This window comes from Anomalospiza imberbis, chromosome Z, assembly GCF_031753505.1.
Source record: "Anomalospiza imberbis isolate Cuckoo-Finch-1a 21T00152 chromosome Z, ASM3175350v1, whole genome shotgun sequence".
In the NCBI taxonomy this organism is placed as follows: Eukaryota; Metazoa; Chordata; class Aves; order Passeriformes; family Viduidae; genus Anomalospiza; species Anomalospiza imberbis.
In genome coordinates, this window is record NC_089721.1 from 65,832,071 (window position 1) to 65,854,337 (window position 22,267).

Consider the following 22,267-nt stretch of genomic DNA (forward strand, 5'->3'; position numbering starts at 1 on the left):
TGAAATGCTTCATATAGAACATGTTGCTACACAATCATTTAAAAAACATTTTGATTGTATGTTTGGAATTGCTTGACTTGGCTTTTTTTGATACTGGCAGTGAAGTTGTTAGTCCAGACCTAGGGTTAAAGAACAGGGGAGGGAAAAAAAAGCCAGTAAGAGGTTAAAATACACAATGCATACCAACACAGGTTTTACAACTCTGAATATTTTTCTAGACTTCATTATTTTAAAACAAGTTGCATACTCAAATTTCCAAAAAACACTTACCTTTTCGTTCCTTGTGATTGATTTGTGCATTGCTGTCCTTTGCTTAAACCTCCTTAAAAGTAATTGAAAACAACCAAAATTAGTTACTTCAATAAAGAATGCTTCAGAAATTACATACACGGAAGAACTTTTTTTAAAATTTAATCTATCTCAAGAAGCAGTTAACATTTTATTATCTGCAACTTGAATACTGTAGTTTATATTACCATTTTTAAAAAAGAAAACCAAAAAGCCTTTATATTATTGAATTATAAGGGATTACTTTGAATCTTGTAACAGTTTTCAGAAATATTTCAGCATAACGTAGTTGATTTTCAAGGTGGTAGTTAAAAATCATGGTTTTAATTTTTTTATCCTGCAGGGGGCAAAAAAGAAACTTCACCTAAAGTAAGTCTTCCGTTTAAATTAAAGCATGTTTGCACATGTAATAGCAATATCACTTAGAAAATTTTCTTGTGAAATATTCTTATTTTAAGTCTTAATTGTTTTCTGAAAATTCTAATGCACTAGCATTTTAATTTCCTTTTATAAGGTTCTCAAAATAGATTAGGGACTACTTTAAGCAGATACTTTACTACCTGCACATGCACTCTAATCTGGCCGAAGATGAACTCTTTGTCAAAAAGAGAAACTACTTCAGAAAACATGAATGATACTGCTGTGGCATGTTACAGGTGAAGTTACGTGACGTATTTTATTAGCTATAAAACAGAATTGGAAGTTTCTTCCTTTAGGCTCTAGTTCTCATCTCTGTTTCTGCCAGCACATGACATAATGAAGCCACTCTGTTAACTGAATCTGAAACAATAAAGGTTGAAGATGTTTTCATTGATCTTCACTTTAATCTCAGTGGCCTCACAAACACCTTTCTGAATATGGTTGGGTGTAACCAAAACACAATTTCCAGAAACGAGCAGTAATTCCTGTGTCACCTTTGTGGCAAATGGGAGGGCACTGACAAACTAACATCACATTCGTAAATCTAGTCTGTCATGAAAATCAATTTGATATTTTTTAAATAAAAATGTTCACTCCTATATAGGCCTTACTTTAATAAGCTTTTTGAGAAAAAAAAATTCAAAGTCCCAAAAAGTCCGAAGTGCACCATTGCCAAAGTATCTTAATTGCAAAAGCAGACAATTTGAATAATTAAACATATACTAATGCATATACTTACCAGAGAAAATGTTTGAGTTTTCCATATTGTAAGTCTTAGTAGGTAAATCCTCTTTTTCTGTCAGCTCCTGGATAAGGCCTTTATTTAAGCAGACATCAACATGTCTGTTAAATGACATAAGATTGGTGGTTTTCTGTTCTGAATTACAAACTGGACAAACAAGAACACTGTCTTCTTTGGCTTCAAAGAAACAGGATGAACTAGCTCCTTCTGTATCTTCAGTCTTGTCAAAACGGTCTTCATTGTCTTGTGATATTAGTTTGGGGAAGAAACGCTGTTTCATACATATGTTTCTAGCAATGTCACTGAGATTGCTAGGCTGTTGTTCTCTGGGAGATTTATCAGGTATTACCTGACCAAATCTTTCTGTGTTATTGTCAGTAGAGTTGTCAGATACACTTGCAGACAGGTCTGTTCCTGATAATTGACCTGTTTTATTTTTTTGACATTTATCAACCCACTCATTTTTAAATTGTTGAAAAAAGTTAGATGTATTTTCTCTTAAACTGTCATTCTTGGATATTTCCACAGTATCTTTAACACACATCCCACTGAGGCACTCATCAATGTGTCTGTTAAGTTCTTCCAAATTATTGTTGCTTTGCTTCTCAAAGCAAACAGGACAGGTGAAGATCTTACAAACGTTAGAATCCTGTAAATCTGCGACTTTCTTTGTTTCTTCCACAAAATTTGCTGATGATTTATCATCATGAAAGAGCTGCTTACCTCTACTTTCATTTGGAGAAATATTCTCACTGTTTAGTTGTCTTGCTGCTCGCTTTTGATCAAAGAAACTCCCTCTATGAGCTTCTGAATTTTTTGTGAAATACTCTTGGTTGGACTTCTCTGGCTGAAACCTAAGGAAACCAATTTCTTTTCCTGATTTTAAGAAACTTGTAATGCTTTTTTGTTGGTATTTCTTTTCTTCTTCAGTTAGAAATCCTGATACTCGTATACCTAATGATGAAAAAGAAACTTATAATAACAATTCTATGAAACTTGATACTAACTCCAAATTAACAACTTTTGAGGTATACATTCACTCAATAATGGCAAAATTTATCTCTAAAAAGATGCTAGACTACTTCCAAACGCATTACAATGTCAATACAATTTTATCAGACCCAAGCACTAGTCCAACAATATTGTTTAGTACTATGAAGTTTTAACTCATTGCATTATAACACAGAGTTATAAATACTGTTACAGAGAATTCAGTCTGAAAATTTTGCATGAACTTTACCCATCAAAACATATTTTTCTTCAGCACTTTCTAGTATCTTAGACAAGTAAACCTTTAATACTGCTCAATGCTTCAAGCAGAACGCAAAAGCTCCTGAAACACGTCTCAGGGTGAAAACACAGAGTTTACCGTCATCAGAAATGTTCGCGTCTCCTGCAGAACCCTGCACTTTCAGATCTGTAAGCATTTCTGTTGTTGTGGTGCAAAGCAGATTCAAAAGCTCATTTAAAGCAGCAGAATTAAGTGCTGCTATGACTCAAGTTTCTACTGTCATGATGATGTGATAGCTGTTGCATAAAAAAGTACCACCTCAATTAGTAAAACGTCCTAAGTCACCATTCAGCACTCATTAGTAAAACTTCCTAAATTACTCACTCAGCACAGATCTGTTCACTTTGCAAAAATTACTAGGGTAATAGAAAAAGGATTAATGCATTAACACCAGTTTTACTTAAAAGTATGGTGTGTTATTTCAAAACTCTATCAGATTTCCTAACTCTGAAAAGGAAGAATGAATTTGAAATATCTTACCCATAAGTCTTATCCGTAGAGGGTGAGGAGCAACACTATCAATTTCTGTTCCTAACAAATCTTTAGCAACAGTAAATATTTCCTCCTCAGTAGAAACGGAAGACAGCACAGTCAAAGCTCTTGTTTTAACTTCGAAGTTCACATTCTTAAGCTTCAATGTAACAGTTTTACCCTAGAAAAAAATACAATTAAAAAAAGGTTTAAAATGTCATCTATGGCACAGAAAAAAATATTTTGTAGCATCTATATAAGAGCTCCTAAGCCATAGTCAAGTGTGTTTATAGTTACTGTGTGCTTATCTGTGCACAGCAAGGGGTACTCCCAAGAATTTGTCTGCAAGATTCTGTACTTGCCCCTAAATTCTGTACTTGGCCTTAAACTTCTGCCGAAGTCAAATTCTCTGAACTGGGTCATTTGACTGCAGTTCTCAGCAGACCATCTGCCACTAGTGCATGGTCAGTTGAGTTCAAATTTTAGCTACAGATGCAACTTTTACCGCATCTAAAAAAATTATTTCCTCATATGGAAATTTTCAGTGCCAGATATCCTAACTATGAAGAACACAAAAGTGATACCCCATTATAGATTCATAGAAAAATTACTTCCTCCTGCACAGTACTATCACAGCCACAGACAGTATTTGTGTTTGGCACTGGTATTTCCCTGGCAGCACCTCCCAAACAATTTGTGTGATTTATAATGTCCATCCAAATATAAGTAACTAGCACTCTCTTAGGTGCTTTTGTAAGCTTATCCCTTCATCCTCCTTAGCTGATCACATCCCTTTCAACATGTCATCTTTTGAGACAATCTTTTATGGCTGAAGAAGATTAGCAACAATTATTTTAGGTCTTAAATATAATCCCTTGCATTACCATAAGACCTTCAAAGAAAATATTTATTCTTTCCAAGTAAAAAACAGGTATCTGGGAGAAGGAATAAAGGGATTGTTTCTACTATTGATACCATTGAATGGTCTGAATAACTTGTCAGCAAGTTCGGCACATGTCAAGTTCTTAAACTAAAAAATGGGCTATTGACTAGATCCTGTATGTATACAGGAGATAAACAGTGTTTTAAATACATTAGTATTCCACAATTGACCAAAGTATGGCTAATGGACAATCAGCTCTATTATTCCCTTAGAAACATTGCTTTTAGCATGAAATGTTTACAAGCCAAACAATTTCATTAATTTTTCATATTTCAATACTCCATTTAACTTTTATCCTACACATATTGCTAGATGGCCACTTGCACAACAAAATGCTGCCTAAGTCAGCCTAAACATCTGAAAATTAAAGAATGAAGACTTCTGAAGATAGATTACATGGTATGATGCTGCTGAAAGCATTTATTCTAAAGCTGCATAGAACTATTGGAGTGCAAAGCATCTTTTTGCAAGTAACCTGAATAACATAAATACCTTAAGTCCCTCTTTCTGTAACTCTTGAGCAAGGTCTCTGCAGAGCTCTCGACACAAACTGTACTGGTCTTCTGCTGTGTTTATTTCACTGAATGTTCTAAGACAAAAATATGATCTTTTTCAGTATGAATCCGATAGTATGTTCAGTGTCTGCAATCTGAAAGTATTTTTATACAGTTAAACAATACTATAATCAATCAATGTTCAGTGTCTGCAATCTGAAAGTATTTTTATACAGTTAAACAATACTATAATCAAAAGAATGTTATATAGATTAAAATTCTTACTTCAAGGCACAATGATTATTAATAGGAATATTTTGTTTGCAAAATGTTTGAAAGGCCCTTCAAATAATGAAATAATTTGGCTTCAATTTTTCATGCACTATTTGAAAATGATTCAAATTTAATGTCATTAATGCTTAAATATTTGCAAGACAGAATACTAATAGTAAGTGAATTGATAGAGCCAGCCAAGTTATTTGCATTTAATCTCATTTGTACACACTGTATAACATCAGAAGAAAGCCAGAAGCTGGAAGTAAACATCAGAGCCAAATATCAGAAATAAATAATGCAGATGCTAAGAAAAAGATGCCAACTAGGATAATTATGTCTAGTCTCAGAGGAGGAAAAGCTATCTTTTTGCCAAAAATGTTGCCAACTGCCTTTGCTAGAGCTTCTTGGGATGGAAATTACAGTGTTATCTTTTTGTTGTACATTTGCTTTTCAGCAATAACATCACAGGAAAAGCAACCTTCAGTTGTTTCAAGAGAAATGGAAAGCAAAACTTACAGACAGCACATGCTTTGGAAAAGTCTCACAGACAGATTGTTCCATGTCAAGCTTTACATTTATAAATGTAAGGTCAATAAAATTATAGTGGATTTTGCATCTCTAAGTTATAGTCAGCTTTACCTGATTGTACTGAAAAGATATCCTCTATTATGATTCACGTTCCCCTAAGAATGTTTGCATGCTGTCAAACTAATTGGATGAGTATTTCACTGTGGGTCCCATACCGCTATCCAAGGAGTAACTCATACTGTTTAGACAATACTGCAGTAATTGAGAAGTTGTACAAGTCCAAGGCTTGAAAGGGACAGGATAGAGAGAATGCTATTTCAGGCTTGTGTTTTCCCCCATATAAACTAGTTTCATGATCTCAGAAGCCTGTAGACATTTCTGGTCTAAAACTGTTCCCTTTGAGGAAAAAAAGAAAGGAAGAAAGCAATACAGAAAGATACCATAAATATGTCCAAAATATCTGATTGCAAGGCAGCACAACACTAAAGCCATAAATTTTTCAGCTGTAATGGTACCAAAATCATATTGGGCTTATTTAAGCTGCTCACAGCTATTAAGCCACAAAATGACAGGACTAAGCATTTTTTCTTACCACCTTTTCTAAGAAAACACATGATGATAGGGATATTTATTACAGTGCTTTATAGATTCTCCTGACAGAACTCATTTTTTAAAAATTAACTACCTTCTTAAGGAACTTTACTCTCGTAAAAACTTAAGTTAGGAAATTCATGTGACTGCAGACTACTACACTGATATTGACATTAAGCTTAAACAGATAAAAAAATGTTAAGCCCTTTTACATTTCCACCTTATCTTATGGTTTAAAGATCACTTTGAGGCATTAAAGGCACTAGCAGAATTGGATGATAAGAGACTACTCAAACTGACAAATATGCCTCCATGGAGTTCTGGAGACAAGGACAAAAAATAATGCAAGCTTGAATCTGATTTAGTGAGCTTGTTGTATATGTGCATGTTTAAATAAATACACAATAAAATTATATGACTAATAAAAATATACATTACTTGGTATTTAGTGTTTCCAATTGTTAATGTAATTTTTACAATATTAAAGAAGCATACCTTTCAGTGCTCATACTTTTTCTTTCTCCATCCCTTTAAAAAGAAAAAAGGTTATTATACTTTCTTGATGTAGAAATGTTATCTTTTCAATAAATTCAGAGTCAACCAATCATGCTCAAATAACTAACAGCAGTCTTTTCTATAAAGTCTGGATGTTAACTTTTTCTACAAATCTTGTACATCAAGTTTAAGCAAGTGTAAAAAGGACAATTAAAAATACTATAGATTAAGTAAAGACATAGATCAGACATAGATGTCTTTAAAAAAAAAAAAGTTTAAAAAACCAACCAAACAAAAAATTCCCTCAGAACTCACCTATTATATCAGAGGGAGTCTGATTCAGAAAGAAAACAAACTACAAATCCTATGCTGTATCAGCTATAACTGTGAAGCACAGTTAATAGAATCCCATACATACATGTATATTTGAGTATTTCCTTTATCTGAGGAAATAATTTGCTTTCAGTCTAAAAGATTGTTCAGTTTAAAGTTGATGTGTTAAAGCTTTTTTTTGTTTGTTGCTTTCTTTCTTCTCAGTTTTAATTGAGAATCCTTTAACAACTCTTCTGCATATAAGGAGATACCTCAGAGCAATTTGAGGTCATTCTTCTGTTTTTAAATATTGGAAATAACAAATTTGGTATTGCCAGATTTTCTTAAGAGAAGGTAGTCAGATACAATAACTATAAGATGAACTATTTCCTGAATACCCAGGTTTTGATATATTAAGTGCTTGCTTTCTCTACACTAAAATCACAGAAATCAAGTTGGTGCTGACCAAAAAAAGAAAAAAAATTCATAGACATTAAAACCATTAAAACTCCTAACCTTTGAAATGCTCATTTTTTTTTCAAAATTTACTGGGAGATATCTCAGGCTGCAAAACACTTAGCTAGGGTAAATAAGAAGAAAGAGTGTAATGATTATTAAAAGACTATCCAAGGTCTGTTTATATATTAACAGAAAAATATTTTGAAAACTGTGTTTTATCTTTTATCAAGTCACCTTCACTAAGTCAGTCTTACTGCATATTTTCAAAAATATTTTTATACTCTGAATAGAAAAAAAAACCAACACAAAAATTTGTGCTATCACATTACTGGGCTTCAAACTGCTAACTGCATCGATTATTTTGTAGGCAAATGAAGAAAAGGGAAGATTATTGTCAGAGAAGTTACAGATATAATACAGAATAGGTCTTTCGGAAGTGCATAAGACACTCTGGAACTTCTAATAAAATCAAATAATTATCAAGCTACTTTAAAATAGAATTTCACTGCTGTGGAAAGGAATATCTTTTAAAAAAGAATTAATACTTAATTAAGGCTCTTAATTAAAACAAACAGTAAAATGCTATGTTTTCTGTCTTTTTAAAGAACATGTTTGCCTCCAGGGCAGGCTTAGAAATGACAAATATTGTTGAAAAGATATGTGCTCTGCTAAGCCTGAATTCTCCCATCCTAAAAAGGAGGCTAAAAGCCATTAAAGCACAGTCAACCTTAAAAGAACATATATTAAGAAGGATATAATAATCTTCAGTTCTATTCCACCAAATTCACATGTTGATATTACAGATACATAATCCTGAAAAGAGACACAGAAACTTCCCTGACAATTCACCACCACAGAAGATCAAATACCTTTGTGATTTTCATTATCATCCAATAATCATAAACACCAATGAATGTTCATTGTTTTTGAAGAAAAAGGAGTGTACAACTCTTCTCAGGACATCTCAGTTATGTTCAACTATTTTGATAATTATAATTATACTTTGATTTCTTGACATACACTTATGTACAACTTTCCTGACAAGATTTTTTTGATTTCATATTTAGATATGGCTCTATAAACCTTTGTTTTCTCATGTTTGGCTACTACATCTTAGACATAAATATAATAACAGGCATCAGACATTTAAAAAAATATATTAAACAAGCGTATTTCCATAATATTTGCCAATTAAATAATATACTCAGTATGTAACATGCACAAGGAAACATTCAGAAAAATGTTAACACAGAAGGAAGAAACCCCCATGGCTTACTTTTCCAAATGTGTTGAGCCCAAACCAAGGGAAATATCCAAGAAATTACGCCAAGATACCTCCGAAAAAAGAAGAGAAAGCAGCGCCCTCTGCTTGTAAAGTTCTGAGCAAGTCACAATTCCAAGGGCTTTTAACATCTTCTCTGTTACTTTTCCAATACCTGGCACCTAGAAAAGAGTATGTAAATTATAGTGAAAAATTTCCACTTGTAGATCCGTTACTAAGAAAATTTGAATCACACACCACATGGAAGTTTACCTAGAAAATTCTATCTTTTCAGTAAAAATCTTGCTTCTAGAACATAAAAACATTACATGACAATAGTAAATGTCCTTGTGTCTCTTACCTTTCTAATGGGCAAATCTTCTAAGAAGCCTAGCACTGCTAGTCTCTCAGGAGAAATTCTGTATTGGCCGTTAGGTTTATTACGATCACTGCACATTTTTGCTAACATTGTATTTGGTGCTATTCCTTAAAAACAAACAAAAAACATGGTAATTTAAGAAAACATAAGATAAAGTTCAATTTCAACTATCCAATATTTATAAACCAAAGAGTAGCCTTTACACTTGGCAAAGACTAAAATGAGGAAAAGAATTATGATTACTGATAACCACATTTGATATAATTCTGCAAATAAATTCTGTGACCATCTTTAAAGAACATAACACATGCAATACATAAAATAAAATAAACTGTACTTCCTATTTTTGGATAGTCAGAGTAACACAACAAGCACTAGTAAGTCAAGAGGGGTTAAATACCAAGTCCTTAAAAATAACATCAGTTACATGAGTCAACATTTATAGGATGGTGATTATGGGAAGAAAGATAATGCTTACAATGGTAGTTACAGTGAACTCTTAAGTAAGGAGACCTTTCTTCCTTGTATTTCAGCAAAAAGACTTTTTGAGAGAATTTAACAAATTCTATTATTTTGTGGACTACCACTGGAATGTAGTCATTTATAAATTTATGTATATTTCACAGACACCAGAAGAATTAGGAGGGATGGCTCTATTCTATCAAAGTAACTGTTTCTACAAAGTAACTCTGGAATTTGTTTAGCAAAAGAAAGAATAACTTTGTCCTACAGCCCTAGAAGTCTAAGTTTACATTTGCCCACTGATATAACACATTATTCAAGATGACAGAAATAACTCTACTTATTATTCATTACCAGTATTTTTTCAGTTACCCTTCTAATTACTTTTAATTTTTGGGCTTAAGAGCCTGTTTGCACATGTAAAAGCTATGCCTGTTTTCTACACACTATCTTATCCTTAAGAAGACAAAACTTCAGTAAACAAAACTGTTATTCTGCTATTAATCATGAAATAACATACATGGGAGGGGGTTTCATCCTGCTTCTTCTTACTAGCTGTTTATCCACCTCTGTTCACATTCCACACTTTCCTGACCCTCTGCAGCTGCTCCATAAAGCTCACCATTGCCTGATGCCTCACTGACCTGGTTCATAAAGCAGTTTGGATGGCATCCAAACTAAGTGATTAGAGACATACACTGGTTTTAGTCAATCAAAATAGCTGAGATTTAAAAGTGAGTTGTCTGAAGTCAAGACAAAGAACTTGACTGATAAATATTAAAAAGCTATTGAATAGTTCATTAACTTCAACATATATTTACTTCTCTAGGACTAACATTTTAATGAATTTTGGTATTGTTTTAAGCAAGGAACAGTTTAAAGTTAGAAACACTCATCAGTACACATCTGCTATTCAAATTAAAAGCAGTACAGAAATCAGTGGTAGATTTCACTATGACACACTGTCTGACAAAAACAATTCGCGTGATGCACAGGATACAGAATAACCATCTGTGCTAAGATTAGCTCAAGTGCACTGGTCATTCTTCCTCACTGCTTACTCTTATTTCAAGTAGAAAGAAGCAAAAAGATGACATAACTGTTTCAATGATTTAAAAAAGAGCAAAATGAAAATAAACAGTAGTGATTTGGATATTCATGACATCTCAGAATAATTGGAAGTCACATTCTTTGCAGACCTTCAAAGACAGCATAATTTTTTGTTGCAGAAGAAGGGTGTGGCAAGGGTAAATTCTTAATTAATGCCCTCTGAGATGAAAATAGAAGACATTATGGAAATACAAAGATTAATTATTATTCCTATGTATCTGGATACCTGCACTAGCAGTCAGTTGAGTTTTCTGCTCAATCCTAAAGCGAATTTCCTTCACAACTTCCTCTGCAGAAGTTCCAAAGACAACTGAGTTTTCCACTGACAGACCTCTTTGTTCAAGGTTGACATCCATCAGAGATGTATTGTCTTCAAACAGTACTGGTGAAGAAGAGACTTCACCTTCGTTATATTTGGCAGACATATTTATGCAATCTTTATCTAAGACAGAAACACAAACAATTATTATGTTCATATAGACTGATTTCCTTCTTCAGTGGCTTCAGTGTTCATAAGCAGTTTTATTTCTTTCTATCTTTATTTACAGAAAGCAGTTGCATTGTTTTTTGTTTAAAGATTGGAGAGATGTAACTGCTTTGTTTTTGCTATGATTTGAGCTTGGCTGAGATTGAAGGAATTGGCTAGTAGACTGGACATAACTTCCAGAAAAACAAAAGGTTTAATGGCCTGTTGCTGTAGCAAAACCATTGAGATTTTATCATTATTTTTATTTTATATCAGATTGAAGGCCAGATGCTCTCTTCCACAGAATTTTTTTCAATATTCACCAAATAAAATTAGGGTTCTGGAATATCTAGTTCTAGAATGATCAGCATGGTGAGCTTCTCATTTTCAACTGCAGTTATAGTAGGACAAATAATGTCAGCAGCCCTTTATCTGACTCTGCAAACATTACTATTACAGTTTCACACTCTGAGCATTTGTTTGTGTTTCAGAGGAACAAAGGTATCACACAAGTGTGAAGAAGCACATGACTACATATCAGTGACATTGATTTTGTAAAGACTATACCAGTTTGTTGCTTTCTATTTTATTAATGCTTTTCTGTAGTAGTGTATGCTTGATTATCCTCTTAATGACTGTTACAAATTTTGAATACAGGTAGTATAAATATTCCAGTTTGTGCATCATTCAACCACTTGTATGACTGCTTCTTTTCTATTATTCCCAAGTGGATATACAAGTGAAATCCAGTAATATCTTGAACATTCCTAAAATCCTGTTGTGCTCCTGCTACTTATTTCCAAAATTATCAAGCTGAATTGTAATGCAGACCTCAACCACACCATCTCGTTTAGAAAATCTAGCATCACTTTTCCAACATTTTATTAATATTAAAATAAAATAAATTCTACAAGTCCAAGTCATTAGCAGTGTACATTTTGTTCACAAGTGAGCAGTAGAGAAAGTTAATCTGTAAACTAACTAAACTGGATGTAGAGAATATATGGGAAGACAAATTATGGAAGCACTGAAGTATCTACACTTTCAGTGGGTGCAGCTTATCTGAAGCTTATAAGCACATGACTGGCAACCCCTGCTCCCAACCCCCTGTAATGTGGTCAGCATGTCTTATGCCATTTCATAAGGCAAGCAGCCATTCTCTGCTGCCATGTTCACTCTGCTCCTTGCCCTCCTTGCATGTCCCAACCCCCAGCCAACCCCAGTGCTGTGGATGACCCTGTTGCAGCACTGGGAAGCTGCAGGTCCCAGAGCAGTGTCTGCCTGCACCTCCCAGAGCACTGCCTGCCTGCAGCTCCAGAGCACTGACTGCAGCCCCCAGCACTGCCTGCAGCCCCCCAGAGCACTGCCTGCTTACAGCCCCCCAGCACTGCCTGCCTGCAGCTCCAGAGCACTGACTGCAGCCCCCAGCACTGCCTGCAGCCCCCCAGAGCACTGCCTGCAGCCCCCCAGAGCACTGCCTGCTTACAGCCCCCCAGCACTGCCTGCCTGCAGCCCCAGAGCCATCTCTCTGTCACCTTTGACAGGTCCTGAGGAGGATCTGGGACCAGAGCTGTCAGTGGACAGTGAGACCTGGGACATGCCAATGGCCAGGGATACCTCTGCCTTCATCTGCTTCCACTGAGATTGAGGGAGTGACTCATGTTCTTTTATATGATTTTTGAGTCTAGATTATGATTGTTATATCAATACAGCAAACTGTGTGCTATTCACCCATTCCAGGTCATATTGTATCATAAATTCTTTATTTTGCTACCTATAGATTGCACTACACTGATTCTGCTTATAGAAGTCCTGTGCCATTCAAATGGTAAATTCTGTACTATTGTAACAGAGTAATCCTACTAAGGAAAATAAAGCTTAAATTCTAACTGTAATTTAATGCTTTCATGGTTCTCCTTAAGATCTCTAAAAGAAACACTCAGTGTCAGGTGACCTCATGAAAAGTGAGTACTTTGCTTACCTATTCCTGTAGTGCTTTCTGTATTAAAAAAGAACCTTCTTCTATCTTCAGGCCAGTTCAGCCTTTTCTCCAAGTGCTCTGTTATGTTCAAGTAGGCTTCATCTAGGCCCATAGGCATAAAATTGGGATCATATTCTGCCAGTATTTCTCTAACCTTGATAAACATATAGTAAAAGTTAAAAGTCATGTGCTGTAAGAGCAGATCTTGACACAAAACTGGGATGTGAACAAATGTACTCTGAAACTTCCAGATGATCAATAAATACTAAAGATGCTGACAATACAAATTATTTATTGATATCGTAAAATTACAGCAATTCTTCTCCAAGTAGTGAGATATTAATAGTAAGTGAGAACTAAACAGATTTTGAGCAGTGTATTTAACAGCAAAGGGCACTAAGATAAGTGTATAAGGACTGCACAGCCACAGGTTCACTGACACTGTAACAGTGACTGACAGTAACCATCTGAATACAACTCTGAGGACCTGGAAACTCAGCAAAGTGGATAAACTGATGCAGTTTCTCTGCTCAGCGTGTCAGATATCACATATACAAAGGTTAAAGAAACCCACCAGCAACAACAAAATTCTAAGTTTTAAATTACATTGAACTGAAGTTACGGAAAATATTTCAGAGCAGTGGTTAATGCCACAGGCAAAACCTGTTGGGAAAACCTTAGTTATAAATCCATTTTCCTAGAAGAAAACATAATAAAATAAAGAGTCAAAATAAAAGCTCTACCTTCTCTCCTCTCTCTTTTTTTTAAACCTGGAAGAAAATCTGACTGTGTTATGTTTTTTGCTATGTTTTTTTCCTATCAGTTTGAGTCAAGTTCTTAGGATTACAACATTTGTCCACATGCACTTCATCTTTCTGAAACTGAATGAAGATAGGATTCACTATGAACTTTAAAAGACAAAATGAAATAAATTTAAATATTTTCAATCCAAATCCCAAGAGAAAAACATAACTAAAAATCCAGACCAAGCCAAATCTCTAATACTTTAATACTTTACCCTATCAAACAAATGAAATATGCATTGTGAAATATACATCATGAAATCCAAGATCCTTAAGTTCAAGCCCATTCTGAAATATGGCATATTTATATATGCCTTTTTTCTTTTTTTCAGAAGTGAAAAAAAATCAACTAATATCTTACTTTATGTTTGTATATTTGTTGCTTCATAAAAATAAAGAAGGCCTGATACAATTTTTATAAAGTCAGGAGACTTGTGTCATGCACTAGTTTGATTTAAAATGTACAAAAGACCTCTTATCCTTTTCTTAAACAGGCTTTTATCTATCATAACTATTTCCTCTGGCACTAAGTGAAACTACTTCCATTAATGCAAAACATTATTTCTTTTCTCCATATTTCTTTTGCTCTATGAAGTCCCTTTTTCTTAAAAAAAAAAAATCAATCTGCATTTATAAGTCACTAATGCTCTTTTGCTTTTCTCTCCAGTAATTCATATTCAAAAGTATGATTATGCATTGCATGAAATTATCATCTCCATGTCTCCTATGTACTTGCAACTTCCTAGTAACTACATTCCATTCCATTCCATGATTTTTAACTTTTAAGAATAATAAAACTCAAATGGTTTTCAAAACTTCTATCAGCAACACTATTAACTTCAGCAGAATTGACTGATTGGGTAAGTGCAATCCTTTTTCATCTCCTTGTCCAAAAGTACCAATATTTTGTTAGACCTACGTTTAAAGCTGCATTACTGAAGAATTTAATATTTAAATTATCACTTTTCATACTATCTAGAACTGATGTTATTGACACAGTCTAAAAACAAGTACACTCACTTTTGGTTAGAGATCACTTTCAGACTTACCTCTTTACTCACTTTGCCGTATTTTTCAAAGTTTAGTGGTACTATGGTTAGATGGGGACATAGCCTTTTAGCAATAAATCCAGGCATGGCTGCACGCACCCCAAATCTCCTAGCATGGTAATTTGAGGTAGACTTAAGAGAGATTAAGTAAGTTTAGTGTTCAGTAATACAACTTTTCTTTAAGTTTAGAATTAAATAATAAAGTTCTAATCACTTATCTCCATACAGAAAAGACTGACAAAGCCAAGAGTTTATACACATTTTCACTCCCCCTCCTCCTGCCTTTCAATCTGCTTATATATTTTAAATTTTAATTAGTACACTTTTTACTGAAAAATCCAGCTTACACGGTCAAGTCTAAGAATTGCTGTTTCCTTTATTATTTTGGGGTTTTCCACACTTCATATGAAACAGTGTAATTATATTTCTGCTATTGTTTTATGGTTTATTAGGCTTAAGATTCATGCAATTGATTTCTGTATTAGTTTAACATTCAGCCTTACCAACATACTCATTGATCCCACTGCTATAGGTTTTTCTTTCAGCTCTGGATTGTCTCTCATTTCCACAGCTGCATAGAAGGCATCCATGTCAATGTGTACAATTGTACTGCTGAGGTCACGTTTCTGTTCCAGTTCTATGACAAGTTTGTCCACCTGAACAGAATAAACCAGTAACTGAAATACTACTAACCTGGCAGAAGTGCAACAGAATAGATGATCCTAAAACTCAGATGAATCTTGCATACAGTTAGAGAAAAAAACCTCAACAAATCCAATCCCCACCAAACCAGTACCAACAAAAAAAAACCCAACAAAGATTTGGGGGGAACTTGCTCTCAGAGAGAATGCTGCTGCAGCAATTGGTGCAAAAAAAACCCACCCCAAAACTCAGTGGAAAAAACCACAGCTGTTCTGGTTTAGCCCTAGCTAGCAATTAAGCTCCTGCAGCCACTCAATCATGGTGGAAGAGTCTGAAGAATAAAAGTGAGAAAACCCATGGGTTGAAACAAAGACAATTTATCGCAGAAAGCAAAAGCTGTGCATGCAAGCAAATCAAAATAAGGAATTCATTCACTGCTTCCCATGGGCAGGCAGATGTTCAGCCATTTCCAGGAAAAACAGCTTAATCATATGTAGGAGTTACTTGGGCAGACAAATGCCATAGCTTCAAAAGTCTGTCCTTCATTCATCTACACCCCACTTTAAAGGCTGAGCCGGATGCTACATGGTCTGGAATATCCCTATGGTCAGTTGGCGTCAGCTGTCCTGGCTGTGTCCCCTCACAGCCCTTGTGCACCCCCAGCCTCCTCACTGGTGGGGTGGTGAGAGGAGCAGAAAAGGCCTTGGCTCTGTGCAAGCGTTGCTCAGCAATGGCTAAGCATCAACACTGCTTTCAGCAGAAAACCAAAATACTGCCCCATAACAGCTGCTGTAAAGAAAATTAACTCTATCCCAGTCAAAATCAGAAGAAAACTCCATTCACCAGACAACAAAACTCCACATAACATGACAAAAAGATATATTTAATTAAAACAAACTTTGTAAGACCCTTGAGTATGAAGTTTTACTTAAAGCACTTAATTTTAGAAATGCAAGTTATTTAAAAAATGAAAACGTGTCATTAAAGAATTTCCAACATTCCTAAATAAAGCTATCACACTTCAAAAAATTGGCCTAGAATGGTGAAGAGAAGATCTGCAGCTGACAGGACACATCCATCTATTTTGTCTTGCCAGAAATAAGGTCTCAAACACCCATGTTCAACTACTACAAAGTAAGCTACTGTCAATCCCTCAATAAAATCCCTTAATTAAAGTCAATAAAAGTGCTCAATTTTTGTCACAGGAACCCATACCATATAAGGTTAGATTGCTAGGAAAAGTGCAAGTTATTTACAGAATAGCCTATACACGAAGTGTGTTTCACTCCAAATGTTAAAGACTTATGTCTGTGTGAGCAGTACTGCTTCATCAGCTCCAAGGTGTTTTGAGGCAGATTGCTCTACGAAGTACTTTGACTGTGCTTAAATTGCTTGTGTTTTTACCAAAACACAAGATTCATGTGCTTGCTCCAGAAATACTGTTGACCTATGAATGAGGTATGAGTGTGCTGTCATGAAAACTTCTGAAATATTTGACACGGGATTTTTATGATGGCTATGTTGGCATCAGCATCATGCATCATTCTAGAAGTAAGAGAAAATACAAGGAAAAAACCCCAAAAGAATGTGCTATCAAAATAAGATTACCTAACCATACTGATGGCTGGGCAACCTCAATCTACACAACAAAAGGCTGCTACTGCTAGCAAGAAGTCCAGATAGGCTTCACAACAAGATAACACAGCAAGAAATGCAATTAGCAAAAAGGAACCAAAGTTTCACTTTGCTTGCTGGCACAAGGACACACACACTCTTTTGACATCAGGGTACCAGTACAGAAATGTCTCTCGACTGACTATAATGCATTTATGGTCCTGGAGAGGAATGTTTACATGCAATTTGCATGGTTCTTCTATTTTTTACTTCCCTCAACAGAACTGCTTAATAAAAAAACATAAGAACCGTTTTTGAGCTCAAAACACTTGAACCAAGGCAAGTGAGCTTGGAATGCTCTATTTAAATTGCTGATTAATGATTTACAAAGCCTTTTCTTTGTTTTTTTCCAAGTTACCATGAGGGATGAAATTCTAGACCAGAGCTTTAAACTAGGCTACCCAAACAGAAGAGCACAGTATGTTCTCTGATGCTGAGAAAACTAGTTCAGACAAATTAAAAGCACAAGGGGGAAGCCATTCAAAGAAACAAACAAAAACCAACCAACCAAACAAAAGTGGGGTATTTATATTATTTCCATTATATTACTAATTAAAAAGGATTCATGTCACAATTCATCAAAAGCATTCTTATTTTAAATTCTACTTTACAGATAATTTTCAGGTTCATCTCAAATTTAAATTTTTTAATTAATACTATCAAGTGCTGCTCTAGGAGCATAATTTCTGTATTTCAGTTTATCACATTTATAACAAACTTCTGTTTTGCTTTTTCTCCCTAAATACATTGCTAACATCATACTTACTGATTAGTTAACATACAGATCTAATGAATGAAGCAAAATTACATTAAACTAGTAAGAAATAAAAAAAAAAAAAACTCTTCGAAAGAAACTGATACAAGTAATATGCCAAAATAAAACACAATCAAATCTACTCAGAATTCTTGGCACCTACAAAACCTCTCCTTAAAATTTGTGGAGTAATTCCTTACATGCAAGCCAGGCTGACAAGTTTTTAAAAGCTGTTTTCAATAAACTTTTGTACAGTAGAGGTACTTTATTATATATACTTCTAAGCTAGATTAAAAAAAAAAAAAAAAACAAAAACAAAAAACCACCAAACAACCAAAAAGTACAAATGATAATCAGAAGTTTAATTTTCCTTATAATCACTTACAGGTAATTTGAAGAGTAATTTCTCATTTTTTTCTTATCCCACAGTAGAATATATAAGTTTTCAAAGCAAGACAGAAAAGTCAATAAAAGCAAGACAATGGTAACTATTTACAGAATAAACATCTGGGATAAACCAAACAAAGATTAAAAAAAACAGCAAACATCAGTACAGCACTTTCCAAGTCTGGTAGCAGCCGCACACTTTTTATTTTATTACAAATTACTGTTGAACCTCAAGGAGTTCCCACATTCTAATGGCAAAAACAACAGTATTGTGTTGCAGACTTTACATTTTATTCATATTACTGTTCCCACCATGTAACCAGGATTTTGTCCAAAAGTCCAGGACGTGGAGACATTTTTGTTTGGTTTTACCTTAAATCAACTGCCAGCTTAGGAAACCATACCTGAGCCTCTAACCACCCTACAAACAAGACTTCATTTGCAGATGAGAACATGCAGTGTTCATAGAGGTAGATATACAGATACTTGTCTAATTCCAGAATACTTCCCACTTAAAATTTTAGCAGAACAGGTTCTCTTATCAGAAGGCAGTACTAAAAAGAAGAATTAAAAACTCAATAGATAAGAACAATAGGGAAGATGATAATAAGAACTGACTATATCCATACCTGTATGGAGCTGATTAAACAAGACACAGCAATTATTAAGAAAACAAAACAAGACAAAGATTTGCAAAGCAGAAGGTGGAGGCCTGGGGAGATGTAGCTGGCAGGTAAGAAACAGAAAAAGGACAAGGTATTTAGAATATCAAATAGAGAAGACTGGCTTCAAGTCCACAAATTTCAATGAGATCTCTGGGACAAGGACTGTTTTGTAAAGCGGACTGATGGTGATCTGTGGATGTGGGACAAGAAAGGAAAATTCAGGATATGACAAATTAAAAGAAAGCAGAGGAGAGAGGAAAATGGTCAGAATTTGTGCTGGGAGAATGAGGGCAAAAACAAACCAGAATTTATGTGCATACAGAGAACAGAACAAAAATCCAATGCTTCACGATGTTTTTACAGCATCAAAGATCTCAAACTAGCCAGCAAAAAAGTGTGCCTACTCTACTCCTCTAATGACATTTCTCATGCAGTATGACAGCTGACTTGACAGTTTATCTATTGGAAATAAAGATGACTGCTATTTCAGCAAGCAGCATAAAGATTTCAAGCACAGATTTTGAAACTCAGGTCCCAGTAAAACACATATGAAAGAATTTATCTTCTTAAGTTTCTTTTCTCCTGTATAGAAACCAGTTTTCATAAGAAACATTAAAAGATTATAAAATTATATTGCAATATCAAGGAATCAATTTCTGAAAAAGACAACATGAAGGTAGACAAAGCAACACATTTTTTTTGTTCCCACAAAGTGCGCTATATATTCTCTCATTACATAACTATATAATAATATTATTCATAAAATTTGTGCTATTCATGTAATTCATTCTTTAAGAAAGACTATTCTCTGTAAAATAAATAGTGCTCTGGTGAAGGTAGGATGGAAAAAGAAGCATTTTTTCTGTAATTATATTACTTAAAAGCTACCTTAGTTAACTGATAAAACTTGGACAAGTGGAGTCATAACTAATCCATGTTAAAGATTCATTAAAAACAATTGTGATAAAGAGGCTTACAACAAACTTTTCAAAGGTACTCAGAATGGCGAACTTTTCTTGGAACAAATTTGAAACACTGGCATCTAAAGTATGGAAGTGATTTGCAAACCTGAAATGAACAAAAAAGGTTGCACACCAAAAAGAGCTCAACCTCTAATCCTCACAATGGCACTGAAAATTAAAGGATGTGTTTAATCTTCATGTGCTTCAGCTCTCCATCTACGAACAAAAAAAATATCAGTCTACTTTTCTGGAATATTGCAAGAATTAAGAATTCACAGTATGTGGTGTCCAACATAAAAACACTGTTAGAGAATCAGTAATTTGGCATTCAAAGCTGGATTAGACTAGAGTTCAACAAATAAAGCTTGGGGCCACCCATCGAACATAAAGGACAACAGTAAATATTGAATAATTTGCCCCTCAGTGACCACAATCCGCTATGCGCAGAGAATAAAATAGGAATCCTGTCAAGGAAAACTAGCAAGCAATCATGTAAAGACTGAATCACAGCACAAATGAAAATGGAAAGGAATTCAGCTCCTACAAACAATTTTAATTCTGTTGTGCCTAGTAATGTTTGGTGTGCAACCTTGCTTTTAACATTTCATACACTGTAATGCTTTGAAGACTACTATCTACCATTAGCATTTGAAAAGAAAAATAGCCTCTTCATCTGTCTAGTTCAAAAAACTTGCATTTCTTGTGACTGCTTGCCATGATGATTTTCATTAATTAGCTTAAAAAAGGCATATTATTGACAACTCTGATCTTTCTCAATCCATTGCAGGCCACTGAACACAAATATACGTAAATTCTAAACTCAGTAGTGATATGATACTTATTAGCAAAGTATTTAAGAAACCTTTACATAAATCATAATGACATAACTTCAAACTCATGAGACTTCGAAACATATGAATTGTTTCATTTTACACATTTAGAGAACATTTCAAAGTAATTTTACAAACCATTCTTCTAGCAAGTTTATATTAAGATGACACCATCAAAATATTGTGTGCTTTTCCTTGTACATCTAACATCAAAGGATAGTTTAACATTGTACCTATCGGCAGAATTTAATGCAATAAGCCAGAACACACCAAAATGTTTATGATCCAACATTTACTCCCGTAAGTCTTTAGAAAATTAGTACCTGCATCTGTGCTTTCAAGAGCTGTTGTGCTGTAATCTTCTCTTTTAGCCGCATCATTTTTTCAATTCGTTGGTTAACTTGTTGATCTTTCTTAAGTTCATTTTCATAAAATTTAGAACCCTGAAAGAAAAAAAAAAAAAAAAATCACAGAAAACCTATGTTTTTCTTTTTGTCTTTACTTTGTCTTTAAGCAACCACATTTGATCTTTAAATACAGAAAACATAAAACACAGAGATGATTTCTAATGCATGCTTTGGATTTTCATATAAAAGTACACAAAAAAGACCGGTGGTTCTTTACATCTCTTCAAATGACACACATTTCTCTTGCACAAAGGAGTTTAAGGAGTTATTTATAGACTTTTGTATTTTATTTAGTCTAACACTTAACAATAAAAATTTTGAAAGAGTAGATAAAAGTCAAACTATTCTTTGCAACACCTCCAAGGTGTGGAGTACAAAACTCTAATAACAATTTATTTTAGCATATTTTCAGACTTCCACATAGCTTAATAAATATGGAAATATATAATGACGTTGTATAAGTCATTCACTCGTAATGTTGAGTATTTTGTTGGCCATTTAATCTTAAAGGACACTGCAGAATCAGCAGCTATTTAGAAGAGGATGATGAAAACCAAATGAGTATAAAAAAGCGCTGTTGCTCTCACATATGCAATTGTCCCTTCAAAAAAAGGCACGAATACAAGGAGATGTAATAAAAATACAATAATCATGTACAGAATGTATAATGTGACTTTCACTCCTGACTCAGAACAAAGAAAGGAGGGCATATAATGAAGTTGAAAAGATAAAAACTCAAAACTAGAAAATAAAATATTTTTCTTGCAACATGTCTTAGCTTATAAGTGAAATAATATCTGCAAAAAAAGCCTTTTGTTGAACTACTTGGTAAAATCAGCAAAAATGAACACATCTTTAGGTCAAAGTGTCTGACCACCAAAATGTCACTGATACCAAGAATTCAGCCATAGCCATGTCAGATTCAAGCATTTATATAAAAGCAAAAAATAACCACTTTCATAATAATTATAAAAAAGATGACGGCAGAGCTGTAGTATGCCATGTTTCATTAGAAGAAATATCTAATTAGAAAAAATTAGGGTGTGTTTTCTTTGAATGTCAGATATGCCTTTTATCTTTTCTCCCCTATGCCATCAAATATGACTTGCTGAGACTCACTGAAAG

General features: G+C 34.2%; 1 protein-coding gene across 5 annotated transcripts in view; it reads right to left on the minus strand.

Annotated features, from left to right (window-relative positions):
• POLK (DNA polymerase kappa) overlaps positions 1–22,267 on the minus strand; it is a 29,951-nt gene continuing 7,684 nt past the window's right edge. For 3 of the 5 annotated variants that reach the window (XM_068177235.1, XM_068177237.1, XM_068177238.1), the window contains exons 3-15: positions 21,059–21,178; positions 15,325–15,477; positions 14,822–14,953; positions 12,970–13,123; positions 10,749–10,964; positions 8,933–9,057; positions 8,587–8,753; positions 6,540–6,572; positions 4,648–4,744; positions 3,222–3,393; positions 1,448–2,404; positions 271–322; positions 1–119 (exon numbers count right to left, since the gene is read on the minus strand). In XM_068177235.1, coding sequence (XP_068033336.1) covers positions 35–119; positions 271–322; positions 1,448–2,404; positions 3,222–3,393; positions 4,648–4,744; positions 6,540–6,572; positions 8,587–8,753; positions 8,933–9,057; positions 10,749–10,964; positions 12,970–13,123; positions 14,822–14,953; positions 15,325–15,477; positions 21,059–21,178 — 2,463 coding nt within the window. In that variant the 3' untranslated portion in view covers positions 1–34. The remainder of the gene's footprint in view (positions 120–270; positions 323–1,447; positions 2,405–3,221; positions 3,394–4,647; positions 4,745–6,539; positions 6,573–8,586; positions 8,754–8,932; positions 9,058–10,748; positions 10,965–12,969; positions 13,124–14,821; positions 14,954–15,324; positions 15,478–21,058; positions 21,179–22,267) is intronic. The other 2 variants (XM_068177239.1, XM_068177240.1) reach the window with 2 other exon arrangements.